Source organism: Triticum dicoccoides, chromosome 5B, assembly GCF_002162155.2.
Source record: "Triticum dicoccoides isolate Atlit2015 ecotype Zavitan chromosome 5B, WEW_v2.0, whole genome shotgun sequence".
Lineage (NCBI taxonomy): Eukaryota > Viridiplantae > Streptophyta > Magnoliopsida > Poales > Poaceae > Triticum > Triticum dicoccoides.
In genome coordinates, this window is record NC_041389.1 from 328449536 (window position 1) to 328465439 (window position 15904).

General features: G+C 42.8%; 1 protein-coding gene across 1 annotated transcript; it reads left to right on the forward strand.

Moving 5' to 3' along the window:
- Positions 1 to 269: 269 nt before the first annotated feature.
- On the forward strand, positions 270 to 9231 carry LOC119308712 (protein NEDD1-like). Its single transcript, XM_037584846.1, has 10 exons — positions 270 to 607; positions 1936 to 2048; positions 3124 to 3384; positions 3504 to 3608; positions 5293 to 5358; positions 5442 to 5663; positions 6324 to 6851; positions 7203 to 7784; positions 7868 to 8050; positions 8769 to 9231. The coding sequence occupies exons 1-10, from the start codon at positions 451 to 453 to the stop codon at positions 8877 to 8879; spliced, it is 2328 nt and encodes a 775-aa protein (XP_037440743.1). The 5' UTR covers positions 270 to 450; the 3' UTR covers positions 8880 to 9231.
- The last annotated feature ends 6673 nt before the right edge of the window (positions 9232 to 15904 follow it).

Genomic DNA, 15904 nt, shown 5'->3' on the forward strand with positions numbered 1-15904 from the left:
GACTATTCACCAACTGCTACATTAGAAATAGAGATTAGCAACTTTTTTCTTAATAATTATCAGATCTAATATGTGCTTTGGGTGTAATTAGCTACTGTTTTTCTTAATAATTATCAGATCTAATATGCGCTTTGGGTGTATTTTGTACTAGAAAAACCCATCAATCCAAACAGATCCATACAAAACTTGTCGAAAGAACCAGCCGCCTCCAGCGTGGCAGCCGGCAGGGGAACCTTGGAATGCACACTAGCGAGAAGCCGGCCCCAACGTCACCAACCGGTTCAGTTCAATCCAGCAAAAACAATTTCAATTTCAAATTTCCTCCTCCTCCTCCTCCGCCGCAGCCGCATACACCAGCGCCAAACCCCCACGGGAGCCGGCCACGGGCCCAAACCCTAACGAAATCCGCAAGCCGCCGCCGTCCCCCGTCCAGCCCGGTGCCCGGATCCGATGGGGTTCGTGGATCCGGCGGCGCCGCTGCTCGCCACGTGCGGCGGCGACACGGTGAAGCTCTTCGACGTCACGGTGGAGTCCGGCGACCCCTGCGTCCTTGCCTACTCCCCCGCTCCCGGCCACCCCGTCAACGCCGTCAAGTGGAACCACACCAGTCAGTAAACAACTCCCTTCCCCAGCTCGCTCGGTGCCCTCTCTCGCCCCCGTCCCCAGATCTCCCCAATTTGCTTGCTTTGCGTCTACGCGAGGATCTCCGTTTGCGAGTAGAGCTTCGATCCTTTCGTCGTCGTCTTAAGTGCCATCAGTCTCTTGTGTTCTCACCGAGTTTTTGATCTTTTGGGACTGTAATATAAGTTATTTGCCTAAATTTCTCATCCTATAGACTCAGGGTCAAAATGTAGCTCATATAGCTATGCTTCCTAACGGTATGTGGACGGGATAAACAAAAGGTATTTTGGAGATATCAACATTGATGGAGGGATCTATTCGGTTTGCCAACAGTGATTTTGCAGTTTGTAAGAGCTCTGTTTGCTCAAAACAATAACTGACGAAGAAATAGTATCAGTACTGTTGCACCTCATGATATACGCAACAACAGATTTTTTTGAGTATTATTATATTTAATTACACACTCTATTACTATCAGCTGCCTATGATGCATGATCATAGTGATTGTACAACCATTATTTTCTGTTCTAGTGATGAGCTAGTCTGCAGTTTCATTTCACTTGGCTTGTTCCATAGACCTCGCATTTTGCATCTCTATGCACGTGAATTTGGGTTGTGTCATGGTTGCTGGCTTCTTAGCAATGCAATTCTTATAATAGTTCCTTGTAATTCCTAGGTCCTGTTTGAGAGGGATATCATCCTACAGAAGCTAGCTTCTGTAAAAAAGGTAGTGGAGAGGTTCTTAACCTTCCTTGTACGTTGAACCCTAGAAGACACATTTGAGGAGTTTCCACATCTTTTTAAGATGAGTTTGGAGTTCCCCCAGATAGGGCCTTGAAATAGCATATTATCTGTTCCTTAGGAAACCTATTCCTTGCATTGTTGATTTTGCAAATTATTTGTTTAGTCATGTGGCATTACTTGTAGTACAACCTCGAGCAATCAAACTAAAATTTTAACTTCCAGTCTTCCCATGATCAATTTTCATGTTCTGTAGTTATTTTTGTTGTTGTAGGAGGAGGTTGGCAAGATGCAGTGTGCATTCTTCATGCCCTTAAAATCTCAATGAAGCATACATAATGCATATTAGGGAAAACATGATATCTATAAAGTTATAATGCTGTTCTTGTATTTTAATCTTAGTGCAATGTTTGTTATGTCACTCTTGAGTCTAATGATGTGTTTCATGAATTGACTAGGTTTTCTTACAAGAAGTTTAAACTCATTGTCTTAACGAAATGGTTCCGTTCTATAATATAATTGCATAATGAATCTAAGTAATAACACCAACTCATTGCCGTATTAAACCTGCAGATCTAATCGTAGCAAGTGCTGGGGATGATAAAAAGATCTCATTGTGGCATAAAAAGGGTCAAAATGTAGGACAGCTACCAACATCAACTGTTGATCGTGGTGATGACATTGAGGTATCTGTGCATTCTTATGATTTTGTGCTCACATCTTTAGCTGTCAGACATGTGTGGTAGTCATTTTCATGTCACATTTTGTTGCTAATTCGTGTAGCAGACTAGCAGTTCCAATTTCGTTTGTCATTTATTTGTATGACAGGCCTGCAGTTTCAGATGCCTGTCCATTGATGTTGTTGCATAGGTATCTTGTCGTTGCTTCAAATGAGCAGTTTGGTAATACAACTAAAAGGTGTACCTAATATTGTTTGCTCTGGCAGCAATGCAACAACCAGACTTACAGCGATACCTTTTATAGCATCGTTTCTGTTACTCCCCCCGTCCCAAAATTCTTGTCTTAAATTTGTCTAGATACGGATGTATCTAATACTAAAACGTGACTTGATACATCCATATTTAGACAAATCTAAGACAAGAATTTTAGGACGGAGGGAGTACTTGCTTGTTCTATTATACCCATGATGTAAGTTTAAAAGCATGCTTGTTTCTTTTTATTTTTTTGCCTCTTTACTCTACAAAAACGGCTTTATCTTGCTCTCTAACTTGAAATACGGCAATGGGGCTTTCACTTATTTTCTCAAACCCCATGATATGTACCAGCTGCCTTTCCGTACTAGACAGTCGGCCGATGACATCTCGAATATATTATTTCCTATATATAAGCTGGGGCTTACTTACTTACGAAGCCTTTTATCCCAAACAAGTTGGGGTAGGCTAGATATGAAACCCTTTCACGAGGACTTCCCAGGAGGTCACCCATCCTAGTACTACTCTCGCCCAAATGGGTTTCATACCCAAAAGACTGTCTAGTTTTTACGTTGGCTCGCCAACCCTATCACAACCCTTAGATATGAAACCCTTTCACGAGGACTTCCCAGGAGGTCACCCATCCTAGTACTACTCTCGCTCAAATGGGTTTCATACCTACGGGACTGGCTAGTTTTTACGTTGGCTCGCCAAGCCTATCACAACCCTCCTCCTTTACCCGGGCTTGGGACCGGCTATGCCTAGAAGACATAGGCGGAGTTTATATATAAGCTGGGGCTGAACACAACAAATTGTATTTTCTTGGCAGGAATCCATATATTCCATCAGTTTTAGCAACAAAGGTTCTCGATATCTTTGTTCTGGTGGGAGTGGCCATATTGTTAGGATATGGGATTTGCAACGGAAGAGATGTATCAAATGGCTAAGTGGTCACACTGACACCATTACTGGTGTAATGTATAACTGCAAAGATGAACATTTGGCATCAATAAGCATGAAGGGCGACCTGATTCTTCACAATCTTGCTTCTGGAGCACGTGCTGCTGAACTTAGTGATCCAAATGGACAGGTAATATATTTTTTTTTGTAAATGACAATGCCTCACAGTATGCTCTAGCTTTACTGGAATTATGGAAATTTTGATTCTGACTTTATGAGCTTTCTTTTATTTATTTTCTGCAAGGCCAGGTTTTGAGAGTGCTCGATTATTCACATAATAGTAGGCATATATTGGCGACAGCAGGCGATGATGGTTCTGTGCATCTTTGGGATACAACTGCGAGGACTCCAAAGGTAAATAATATTGCCTTGGTAACTAGTTAGGTTCCACCTGTTATTCTAGTGTTCACCCTATGACATGGGTGTTGCCATTTTGTTGTATTTAATGCGAAAGTAGAATGCAGAATTGAGATAGCAAATTGATATGTGAAAAAGGAAAGTTGAGTTTCAATACCTCTCTAAACTTTGAATGTATGCTTGCCAACAACGTGTATTATAGATCATTTTCCTTTCTTGCACTCCAATCATCTTTTTCTGCAGAACAATGAACGTACATTTCATCCTCAGCTTCCTTTGCAGTCTGTCCCTTTGTGATGATGATTTTGATATGAAAGTTATGTTGCCGTATCGCCTTATCTGAGATTCTCTTCATTTCTTGGAGAAACATCCGACAGGAGCTTCATTTGAAGTTTCAAGTTTGACAAGTTAGATTGAACAAAACTGATGCAGATATACCAAGGATTTTTGTAGTATTTAGCGAAGCTGAGATCAAGATTCACCTTTTGTTGATTGGCATTAGTAAAACTGCTTGCTCAAGTGGTTTAGCTCCCACTCCTCTGCCATGGCCGCCGGCGCTTGCTAGAGCTCGCACACACGCTGTGCGCCGCGCTCGCGTCGCGCCCCCTCCCGTGCTGCGGTCCGCTGTCGTCCGCCGCGCTCTGGGTATCTCCCCGGCTCCCGCTGACTGCCGTTGACCGCGTGAGCCTGATCCTCTGCCCCCAGATAGCTGCCCCCCTCCACGCTCCTCCTCTTGGCTGTCCTCTTCGTGGCCTCTCTGGCAGCGCGCGCCCTCCGGTTCGACCTCGAGTCCGACCACACCAAGTGCATCGCCGCCGCCGTCTGACACACTCCAGAAATCTCCCGGGCTCCCTCTAACTGCCATCTGGATGCCTGGCGGGTGGTTCCCCATCCTGGACGTGGAGGACGCTCGCATCCAGCAGCTTGGCCGGTGAACGGTCGCGTGGCACGTTGGCCTGGTGGGTGATGGCAGGCTGCAGTTAGCTAGCGACGGTGGTGTACGAGCAGGCCTGGATCAACACCTGCCTGCTCACCTCCTTCAGGTCAGCGTCCTTCAGCTAGCTAGCGACTGGTTAATTTGGACTGCCGGCTAGCTAGCTGCTGTGTGCGTTGATTGAGAGGATAGCAGAGGGGCAATGCGTTCTGAAGATTGAGAGGAGAAGATGTCATTGATTGATTTTGTGCTGCTGCTGTGTACTACTGCTGGGGAAATATTTAGACACTTTTGAACAATTTAATGTGCTACTGTTTTTATTGTTGCTATCCAATGCAAATCGATGTTAGGCCTATGACAGTTTTAGATAGTTGGAACCCCATGTGTCATTATGTGCAAAAAGTCAGACTGTGTGAGTGTATATTGAAGGTGTTAGATGAAATGTTTGAACCAAATATCGGCTTTATTAGGGAATTAAGTTTAGGGCATCTGCTAGCTGAGAAAAATTTTAATCCCTCTTTTTTTGACTTTTTGGGATAGGGAGAAGGTTTGAGGGAAAGTTTAGGGCATCTGCTAGAGATGCTCTAAGATTCATACAATTGCTGGTTCACTGATTAGTGTAAAAGGTTGAGATCAGTTATGTGAACTGCCCTTGCTGTTTATGACTTGATGTGTTAACCCAGATTTATCATGGTGTATTTGTGCTTTCTTCAATGCTACTCTTGAATCGACTAATGCCTTGTGCAGGTCTCATGGCTAAAGCAACATTCTGCACCCACAAGTGGTGTTTGTATCTCACCCTCCAGTGACAAGGTTTATTTTGGTATTATGCTTGGCGTTTGATGTTTGATTTTTTACTGGGCACAAATAATCTTTATCATATTTGGTTCTTTTAGATAATTGCTACAGTTGGCCTCGATAAGAAGCTATACACACTTGATTCTGCATCAAGAAGAGCGACACACACTATTCCTCATGATGCCCCTTTCTCATCATTGGCATATAATGATGATGGCACAATATTGGCAGCTGGCACAAATAGTGGGCGTGTGGTATTCTATGATGTTCGGGGCAAACCCCAGCCATTGACAATTCTTCGTGCGTACAATAGCTCAGAGGTGGGGAACCTTACACCTCTCTTTTCCTCATTGGTGCCCTGCGATTTATTGTTGACATAGAAATAATGATGTTCTCTGGTGGTTTGTATAGTAATATGTACACATATTAGTGCAACACTTCCACTTGTATAAAAGTATGCCAACTACCACTGTTCAATATATTTTATTAGTTCAGCGCAGATGATTAAAAAAAGCGCTGCCTCTGGTTATAGCTTATACTGCACCATAATACGAGAACAAATTATCCATTCCTTTTGAAAATAGAAACCTGCATGGAGATGGAACTGTATGAACAATGTTGCTGGTCAAATTTAATACTTAATATTAACAATGGTATTTCTACTTCTTAGTCTATGCTTAAATGTTTTTTCTAACTCTCATATTGTATGTAAATCTGTAAAACATGTTTCGCAAATCAATTCGCTATTTTGTTCTTGTGCGCTCAATGTTGGGAATAGTATTAGTGACTTTCATATATTTTGTAATTTTGTTATGCTTGCACAGGAATTTGTGCACTTTGCAGAGTCCCTGTTTGTGAAATTTGATAACTTCCTAATTAAACAAGGTTAAAAGACTGCCATGGGCTTTGATGTATAACTGTTTAACAAGTTCCATTATATCTGCTCTCTTGAGTTGTTTAACATTTTTGAATTTACATAGGCTGTGACAAGTTTATGCTGGCAACGGTCAAAGCCTGTCATTGTTAGCGAGAACTGTTCCTCAGAAGTTGCCCTTCTGGGGGGAACCAGTGAAGATTCTATTCTTATGCCAGATCCTTTGCCTTCAGCAACACCTTCAACTTTTCCATCTGGAGCAGGCATTACGAGTCTTCGCTCTTCTTTGACAGGGAACACAAGTGGATTTCTTTCCACTTCAAAGTCTTCTACTGCAGAGGAAACTCCATATAGGGCCCGTCCATTGTCTGGTGGACCATTATCAAAGCTACAGGCTCCTCGTGGCAACTTCAGTATAAAGGATGATATGGATGTATTTTCTCCACTTGTTGATGTCCAGCCTTTCACACCATCCAGCAACAGCTGGTGGGATGAGCAGGGGAGTGATGAAACAAAAAAAGATGATAAATCTGGAGATCAGAAGTTATTAGCAACTAGGAAGTTCCAGTATATGGAAGGGAACAGTGAGCCACATCCAATCTCGGACTGGAGGTCAAATTCCGTTTCAAGACAGGTTTCTTTCTTCTGGAAAACCTATTATTGTTTGGACTCCACTACAAATCTGATGTCAGATTTTTGACCATGGCAAATCGAACGTTTTTCATGACAAATTATGTTCTCGGAGGATGGCAAGTTCAGTTGGCAAGCATGGCAAATTCGCCTCAGTTCAGTTTTGTCAGAAAATTGCCGTGCTTGCAAGCTAAATTTGCCATCATTGCGCCAATATAAACTGCCATGAAAAACGTCAGATTTGCCATGCCTAAAAATCTGACTTCAGATTTTTAGTGTTTTCGTATTATTTTCACTGTCTCCGTTCTCTGTCATCTCAGGATGCCAATTGAGCCTTCTTAACTTTGTTCTGCAGGATGGCGCCTCATCTGCGAGTAGCTCACCCGTGCCATCATGGAAGAGTGAACCATCTATCTCCCCAACAGAATCATCAACTGGAAATGCATTGCCCGACAGGCTAACACATCGTCAACAAATCTCACGCTTTGGGCAATCAGCCTTTCAGACTGGCAGTTTGGCGTTTGCAGGTTTACAGGATTCAGCGTCATCCACCAGTCTCTCACTGAAAGGTTCTCTGACAAGTAACATTTTAATGAACTTACAAAACAAGGGCATCTTGAGCAATACGCAGTCTTCCCTAGAGACATCATCTGCCAGCCTACAGACTTCAGTTTCCTCATCCTTCATGTCCAAGACTCTGCCATCGGTGAATTCTGATTTACCAGGAGCAGCACCTTCCAAATCCGCATGGAAACCGTCAACTTTGACTGATAGATTGAGCACATCCTCTGTTTTTAGTGAAGGATTAGCTTCAGCATTTGGTTCGCCAAAATCAAAGAAGACTGGAGCAGAAACAAAAGATGAACTGCTTACTAGTCTATTATCAAGAAAGGAGGCACCAATGACCTCTTCGTCTGGAAGCCTTCTAGCAAGCAACGTAAGAATTATTTGTTAATTTTTTGACTTCAAAATGTAAACACCACTATTTACTAATGGAGTGTCCATATGCAATTTTATTAGGGGGTAGTGCCACCTCAATTGCCCACCTCAGGTTCGTCAGCTGATCAACAGGGAGCTTCTTCGTTCTCCCTTCAGTATGTTCAGCGCATGCTCGAGGAATCTCTAGGATCTGTTCACAAGTCTATACATGAGGATGTGAGAAATCTCCACATTGAACTTCTCAGACAGTTTCACATGCAGGAGGTAAGAAAACTGTAGGTTCTGTTTTGTGTAGTTGCTTTGTGGCCTTGTTCTTTCTTGCTGTCCTTGCTAATGGTGCAGGCTCGTTCTCCCTTGTGTAGTGGCTTTGTGGCCTTAGGGGATATATATTTCTTTTGTTATTGTGGTTTACTTGCCAGAAATTATTGTTGTTTTTTATTGTGTGGTGTACACTGCTGTCCTTGCTAATGGTGCAGGCTCATGTTATCTAGCTGTATCAACCCATGTACCACCATCATCACCTGTTGGTAAAATGCAATTCAAAACATCAGCGTTCAACATGACAACTTGGCAAACACATGCAGCTCTTGCTATTATCTCAAAACCACCTATATAGTTAGCCAAGACAGGATTTTTGACATAGTATACCCTAGAGTTGCTGGTATGGCATGCACCCTTTTCTTGACCTAGGCAAACTGAACGTTTTCGTGTATTTGGAAACTTGGCCAGCTGGTGGCAAGAGTCCACTATGCGAGTGATAAGAGATCCCTGGTGTTTATCGTTCTACCAGTTGCCTTTCTTTTAATAATGCATCTTGCTATTATTTGGTGCTTATGTTCCTTTTGACACAATTGTTACTACCAGGTCAGTTCAGCCCATAGGATGGAGAATTTATTAGATTGTTTAGCCGTGTGGTTTTCTAGTTGTGCTAGTTACGTTTAGTACATGTATTTAACATAACGAACTTTTCCGCAACAAGCAGATGGAAACATCTGGCGTTATGAATTTGGTCCTGGAGAAGCTGGAAGGCCTGACCAAGGAAGTGCAGCAACTGAGAAGGGAAAACCAGCAGCTCCGGCATCAGCTTCTCTGATTTGTAGTTCTGGTGTTCAATTTGACGTCGTTGTCCATTGTGGAAGAGTGCAATTCTTGCTGGATTCCGGAAATGGCTTGGCGTTGGCGATGGCGATTGATTCTTATATTTGGTGTTTGTTTAGTTAATTCTTTTTGGAGCAAGTTTGTCTAGCTCAGGAAATTCATTTTCGACACGGTTGTACATAGTATCTTTCAGTTTAGAAGCACCTTATTTGTCTTTTGTTTTATTGTTTGTTTGCTTGCATATCCATAGATTTTTTTTCCTTAGGATTCATATGTATTAATTTTCATAGGAAAGTTTTCATCCACTCTAACCTTGCATGAAGATCCTATGTTTTTCTTGTGCACAATCAATCGTCCAAACTAATTATGTACACCCTCCGTCCGGAAATACTTGTCGGAGGAATGGATGTATCTAGATGTATTTTAGTTTTAGATATCTCCATTTTTATGCATTTCTCCGAAGAGTACTAATTATGTACCGTCCGGAAATACTTGTCGGAGGAATGAATGTATCTAGACGTATTTTAGTTTTAGATACCTCCATTTTTATGCATTTCTCCGAAAAGTATTTTCGGATGGAGGGAGTAGTATTGAAAAGACATACTGCTCTATTCCTTTGTTTATAATTCATGAGAATCAAAGAGACCCTTGGAGAAATCATCTTAACTAGAAGCCTTTATATACAATTGCGATGTTGGTGTGAGCAAACTGATGCAAACTTATAATACCTGGTCTAAACTGCAATAAGCTGCATTTTACCCCTTTCCTTCATGTATATACTCCCTCTGTAAAGAATATAAGAGTGTCTAGATCACTACTTGGGAGTAATTCATAATCATACCTAATATTAAAGGGAGAATTGTTTCTTCCAAAAAAATCGTATGTCATTGGTCATTGGATTTGCCCCTATTTTTGATCGAAATTATAGTGATTGCCATCGCCAAGTGAAACAATGGTTCACATGTTGCTTTGTCGGTCACTTGATTTTTTTCGTATGTCGCCCGCACTTGGGCCAATCTCACCACCTCCACCTCCCATGCATCGCTGCCTTCTACCCTCACCGCACTGTTGCCCAAATCGATCCACGTTTACCGCTGTGAATATGGCACCATGAAAATCGTCGTCACCGTTATCGCTCTTGCTGACGCTATCGCCCCGTGGCCGTGCGGTCTAAATCCTTGAGCATTGACCTTCGTCGCACTCGCTCCACCGCTCGTACACAGTCTTCTGGGCGTCACAGTCCACGTGCGTGTCGTCGTCTTGTTGACGCCCTAGCCACCTACACCCCTGTCGCCCTGGTGCTCTAGCAGCTGCACGACAACTTTTGCATCAAGAGCCATCCTTGAACGCATCGCCACACGCACCTCCTCCCCCTGTTGCGAACCACGAGCATCACATGTTTGGTGTTATGCTTACGAGAGAAGTTTCGATGTTTGGCGCACAAAGACGTGTTTGGTTGCTTGTATCCTCCTCAGCCAGGCCCTAGGGATGCCACTTTGACCTATTTGGTTGCTTCTGAACACTATTGGGCCTGCATAGCACATGACTTGAAAACACCTCTCAGCTAGGCCCGAGCGAGCGCAAAAAGGAAACTGGTACGCATGTTGCACGTGGTATGTTCTATCACCTCCCTTATTCTCCTTTGCCCGATCCATTCTAATTTACACAACTATACTTCGGTTCGAGATAAGTTCTACACAAAAACATGCACATCGATGTTGTGATTCCATTCCCGTGATCGGTTCGTAGTTCCGTTGACTGTTGATGTTCGATTACATGTCCATATTACCTAGCTTTGCATGTGGTGTGTTTTACTCACCCTCCTTAACCTCCTCCACTTAATCTCTTGATCCCTTCTAATCTATACAACGATGCTTCGATTCGAGACAAGTTGTACACGAAAAAATGCACATCGATGTTATGATGCCATTGGGCGGTTGGTTTGTGGTTTTGTTCGCTGTAAATGTCCAGTTTCGTGTTCATATTGGAGCTTTTAAAGACGTTTTTTGTCAAATTCGTCGCACTCGATCGATCTTTTGAAATTTCCTTTGAGGAGTTGCTTCACCTCGTTATTTCACACAACTTTGTGTTGTAAGTTTTTTGTTTCGATGCTCGTGTGCATCTCCAATTGTACTGTACTTAACGTGTTCCTATGATGTGTGCGTGCTAGTTTAGATGAATTTCGGCAATACCATCACACGATGTCGTCCGTTTGAAATTTACTTTGATCACTAGCTTTATCTCGTTGTTCCACATAACTTTCCTGTTGTAAGTTTTTCGTTTTGATGCGTGTAGACGAATAGATCTATGCCTATCTACTCTACTGTAATGTTTGTTCATGTGTGACTGTTGATTTAATCATGCCAAACCGGACAGAATGTGCAATCTAGAACAACACCTTGCAAAGAGCCCAGCCCAAAATCCCAGAGTGCGGTGCAACCAAATGCAATGCAGAAAAATCCCCAATGATGCGATGCGGGCTACCAAAGGAAGTGGAGAACATGACCTAAATGTTGTTTTTCAACGCGAAATTGATGTGAGTAACCAAACATCCCTTAGTATGATAAAACATGCAGGTGTTTGTGCATGCGCTAACACGCTAGGTGAAAGCGTGCTGCAGGGACCGTAAGCCATATTACTCTGATTGTATTCAGTTTCATGCAAACAAAGCATCTCCCGCCTGTTTTCGTCGAGAAACTATTGTGGACTCTTCACAACTGTCCTCTCACCCTTCTATCAACAATAAAGAAGCCCCAATATGAATCCACATGATACCTCTATGAACTCGATTCTTCATTGGCAGCAACCCTTTGGCTAGAGACATAAGACACAACAAGATTTTCCACTAAGGGCCTGTTCGGCAGCTCCCCAACTCCCAGCTTCCCTGAATCCAGGAGCGGAGCTGGCCCGAACACCCTGGCTCCACGAAGCTAGCTTCTGGGATGTGTGGCCTGGCTATGTGCAAAAACCGGGAGCTGCTCGTTTGGAGATCCCAGAAAACGCAAAAGCTGGAGTTCACTTTTATTACGAGGATGTGCCACCGCCAAGTGACATACATGTTCGATAGATAAGCTGGAGAAGTCTCGATACATCTCGATCCCCATTCTCCTCCTGCCGTATCCCCACCGGCTAGTCCAACCCTAGCCGCCAGATATCCCGCCACCGCATCCTCACCGGTCAACTTCGTCCGGCAACCTCGACCCCACCCCAAAGAAGGTCTCGTCCTCGAGCAGCCCTTCTTCGTGACGCTCGCGACTCCTTCAAGCTCGCCCCATTCCGCCCCCACCTGACAGCAGCCGGCACCCCCGTCGTCGGCGACGCTGCTCCTCTGCCCCGCCGTCGCCGCTCGAGAAGCTCAAGGTGAGCTCGTGCAGATGTGCAACCTCACCACTCTCCATTCAGTTTATTTTACATTGAGTTACATGCCATTTGGTCCAGATTTTTGGATGTCCAGATGCACAATCTTTTGTAAATAAGATGAACTTTTCTGAATGTGAGCATACATATTTGTAGACGAAAGCTATCATTTGGTTCAGATTTATAGATGGGAGCTATGATTTTTAGATTTATAAGTGAAATAGTCCCTGTACAGAATTATAGATGTAATAGACTCTGTATATGTTTATAAATGAGATATTCCATATACATACGTACAGATTTATAGATGAAATAGTCTCTGAATATGTTTATAAATGAGAGCATACAGTTGTTTTTATGACATGAATCTTTATATATATGAGAGCATACAATTTTATTAGCACACACAAAGTGACATGGACTTTTATATAGAGTTGTTGAAAATGGTTGCCGAATGGACTATTGAGAACACTCGGATTATCACCGAGTTGTTTGTCCAGCAAGTGAGAGCTGGAAATAGGCCAAATACTCACTTGACCTCCAATGCATATGATGAGGTGGTGAGGCACTTCAAAATAAGAACAGGGTTGGAGTACACAAATGATCAATTGAAGAACAAATGGGACAAACTAAGAGGTGAATATGGTGTATTCAAGAAACTTAAGTTGAAGGAGACAGGAGCGGGATGGGACACAGAGCGCAACACTGTGAAACAAGATGCTGAGTGGTGGAAGAAGGCAAAGATAGTGAGTTTTCATCCTCATGCTGTGCATATCATATCTTTCTTCATATTACTTGTTGTTGACAAATGTTGTCTTGTTTGTATATTTACAGGACATTCCAGGTTGTTACAAGTTCAGGAAGCATGGACTTCGCAATGAAGAGAACTTGCGCATCATGTTTGAAGACATCACAAGTGACGGTTCCGATCATTGGAATCCGAGTTCTGGCATCCCCCCTACTTCTACTGCACTAATATCAAGTGCCATAAATCTTGAGCAAATAGAAGATGTTGATTTGTTGGAGGATCCCGAAGAGGCACCATCTCCTATTACACCAAAGGTTAATAAGAGGCTTGGCAAGATCATTTGTGACACAAACAAGAAACCCAAGACCGCACAAGTGATGCAGGAGCAGATTACAATGATCGGGGACATTTGTAAGGAATCACATTCGTCGTTTCAGTCGTTCTTTAAGCACGATGACACCACCTCTGTTGCATCTGTTATGAAGGAAGCAATTGCTTGTGGTGCAATAGAAGGCAGTGATGAGCACTTCATTGCCTCTGAGCTTTTCATCAAGAGAGAGCAAAGGGAGATGTTTTTGAGCATGAGTGTTCACACTCGTTTGGGTTGGCTAAAGAGGAAGTTCAATGTCAAGTACGGGAACTAGTAGTTCCCAGTTTATGCCATATATGTGATGGTTGCTTATGTCCTATGCTACCGAACCATTTTATTTACTATGTCAGTGGTTGAACAATATTTTAAGTACTCACTCTTGAACAATTGTTTCCTATATGGCTTGTAATAACTGGATCGATAATATTTATGTATGGAGTGGAGTTTCGTCTTCATATTTCTTGTTCTCCATGCTAACCATTGTGTGTTAACTCATTGGCTTTGTATGTGCAGATGTCATCTGACAGTGAAAGTGACAATGAAAACTATTATGAAATGAAGAAAAGAATGATTCGTGCCCATGCACAAGAAATGAACATTATGTATCTGAGTGCATCAACCATATTTGGGAAGTATTGTGACAATTGGGTGATGAAGGCCAATCCTAGGACATCTATCTTGAGTGGATTTGGATGGTTGCAGGAGACTATCGGTAGACCCGGAGAGACATTCACCATGCTGAGAATGAAGGCGACGGTATTCTTTGAACTTCATGACTTGTTGAAGGATAAGTATGGGCTCGGCCATTCCCCATTCGTTAGTAGTTATGAGTCTCTTGCTATGTTCCTGGGGACCTTGGGTGGGTGTGAATCAAATAGAAGAACCCAAAACCGTTTCAAGCATTCCGCAGATACAATCCACCGCAAATTCCATGAGGTACTACTTTGTGCCGTGAAGATGTCTGCTGACTACATCAAGCCTAAGGACCCAAATTTTAGGACCATACATCCAAGGATTCTGAATGATAGGAGGGCTTATCCACACTTGAAAGACTGCATTGGTGCAATAGATGGGACTCACATTAGGGCTTCTATTCCTGAGGCCGGACAAGTGAGGTACATCGGAAGAACCGGAGCAATAACTCAGAATGTGATGGCAATATGTGACTTTGATATGCATTTCACTTATGCTTCTATTGGTCAACCTGGTTCTATGCATGACACAACTGTGCTATATACCGCAATGCATATGGACAAGGATACCTTTCCCCATCCTCCAAAAGGTGAGATTTTTTACTTGTTGCAAGTTATGTCATATATCCAACAACTTACATTCATTACTCTGTATGTTATTTAGGCAAGTACTACCTTGTAGACGCTGGCTATCCTAATAGAATTGGATATCTTGCACCCTACAAAGGAGAAAGGTATCATGTCCCTGACTTTCAAAGAGGCGCACCACCGAATACTCCTAAGGAGAAGTTCAATAGGATCCATTCATCCAAACGCAATTGCATAGAGAGAACCTTTGGAGTTTGGAAGATGAAATGGCAAATACTTTTGAAGATGCCAAGCTACTCAACTGAAACCCAAAAGATGATAGTTGCTGCTACTATGGCATTGCACAACTATGTTCGCTTCCATGACAAATCAGATCTCCACTTTGTTCGATGTGATAGGGATCCGGATTATGTGCCAACAATTCCTGAACGGTATAGGAAATTTGTTGTTCCGACAAATGCTTCAGATACATCTACTTCGGAGGAAAATGGTGTTGACATGGATCTGTTTAGGAACCAACTTGCTACTGACATTGCTCTAGGTTGGTGAAGTACATGTTAGGAACATGTACCACTTTTGATTTGCAAACTTATGCAAATATTGTGCCCTTTGTTATATGAAATACGTGCAGACTGTCTTGGTCCTTAAGATATGTGTTGCCATATATGTATTTTCATTCAAAATACATTTCTGTTTAATAATTTATAATTTATATGCAGAAAGTATTGCAAACTACCCTTTATAGTTCTCTGTTAGTAAAAATGCACAGAAAAGAAAAGGCAACTCTTTGCCCCAGTGAATCTGGTCATCTCTGTTAGAGAAAGAAAGCAAAGAAAAAGGAGAAAAACGCTGCCTGCCAGCGAAATAGGCTAAAAAATGCGCCCCAGGCACTCCAAACCAGGCCTTTAGCCATCTTTTCAGCCCCTAGGAACAGGGCCTCACGTGGATTTCCATCCAGCCTCCATCTTGGGCTCACTTCGGCCTCTCCTCAATGTCCAATAAGGCCGAATCCCACTGAAGATGGCTGGCAGCCCATCTATGACGATCGAAACCTGGAGCTGAGACACCGAACGGATTTCTGAGCGCTAGCGCTCGCGTGGGAAGCTGGCGATCGAAAAGAGAAGCTGGATTTGAGGATTTATTGGAGTTGGGGAGCTACCGAACAGGCCCTAAGGAAACTGGGTCTGGATTTCCTCCTCAGCTTTTTGAGAAAAAATGGGAGTATTAATCAACATTGTATCTGATGGTTTGCATGGGATGTGTTT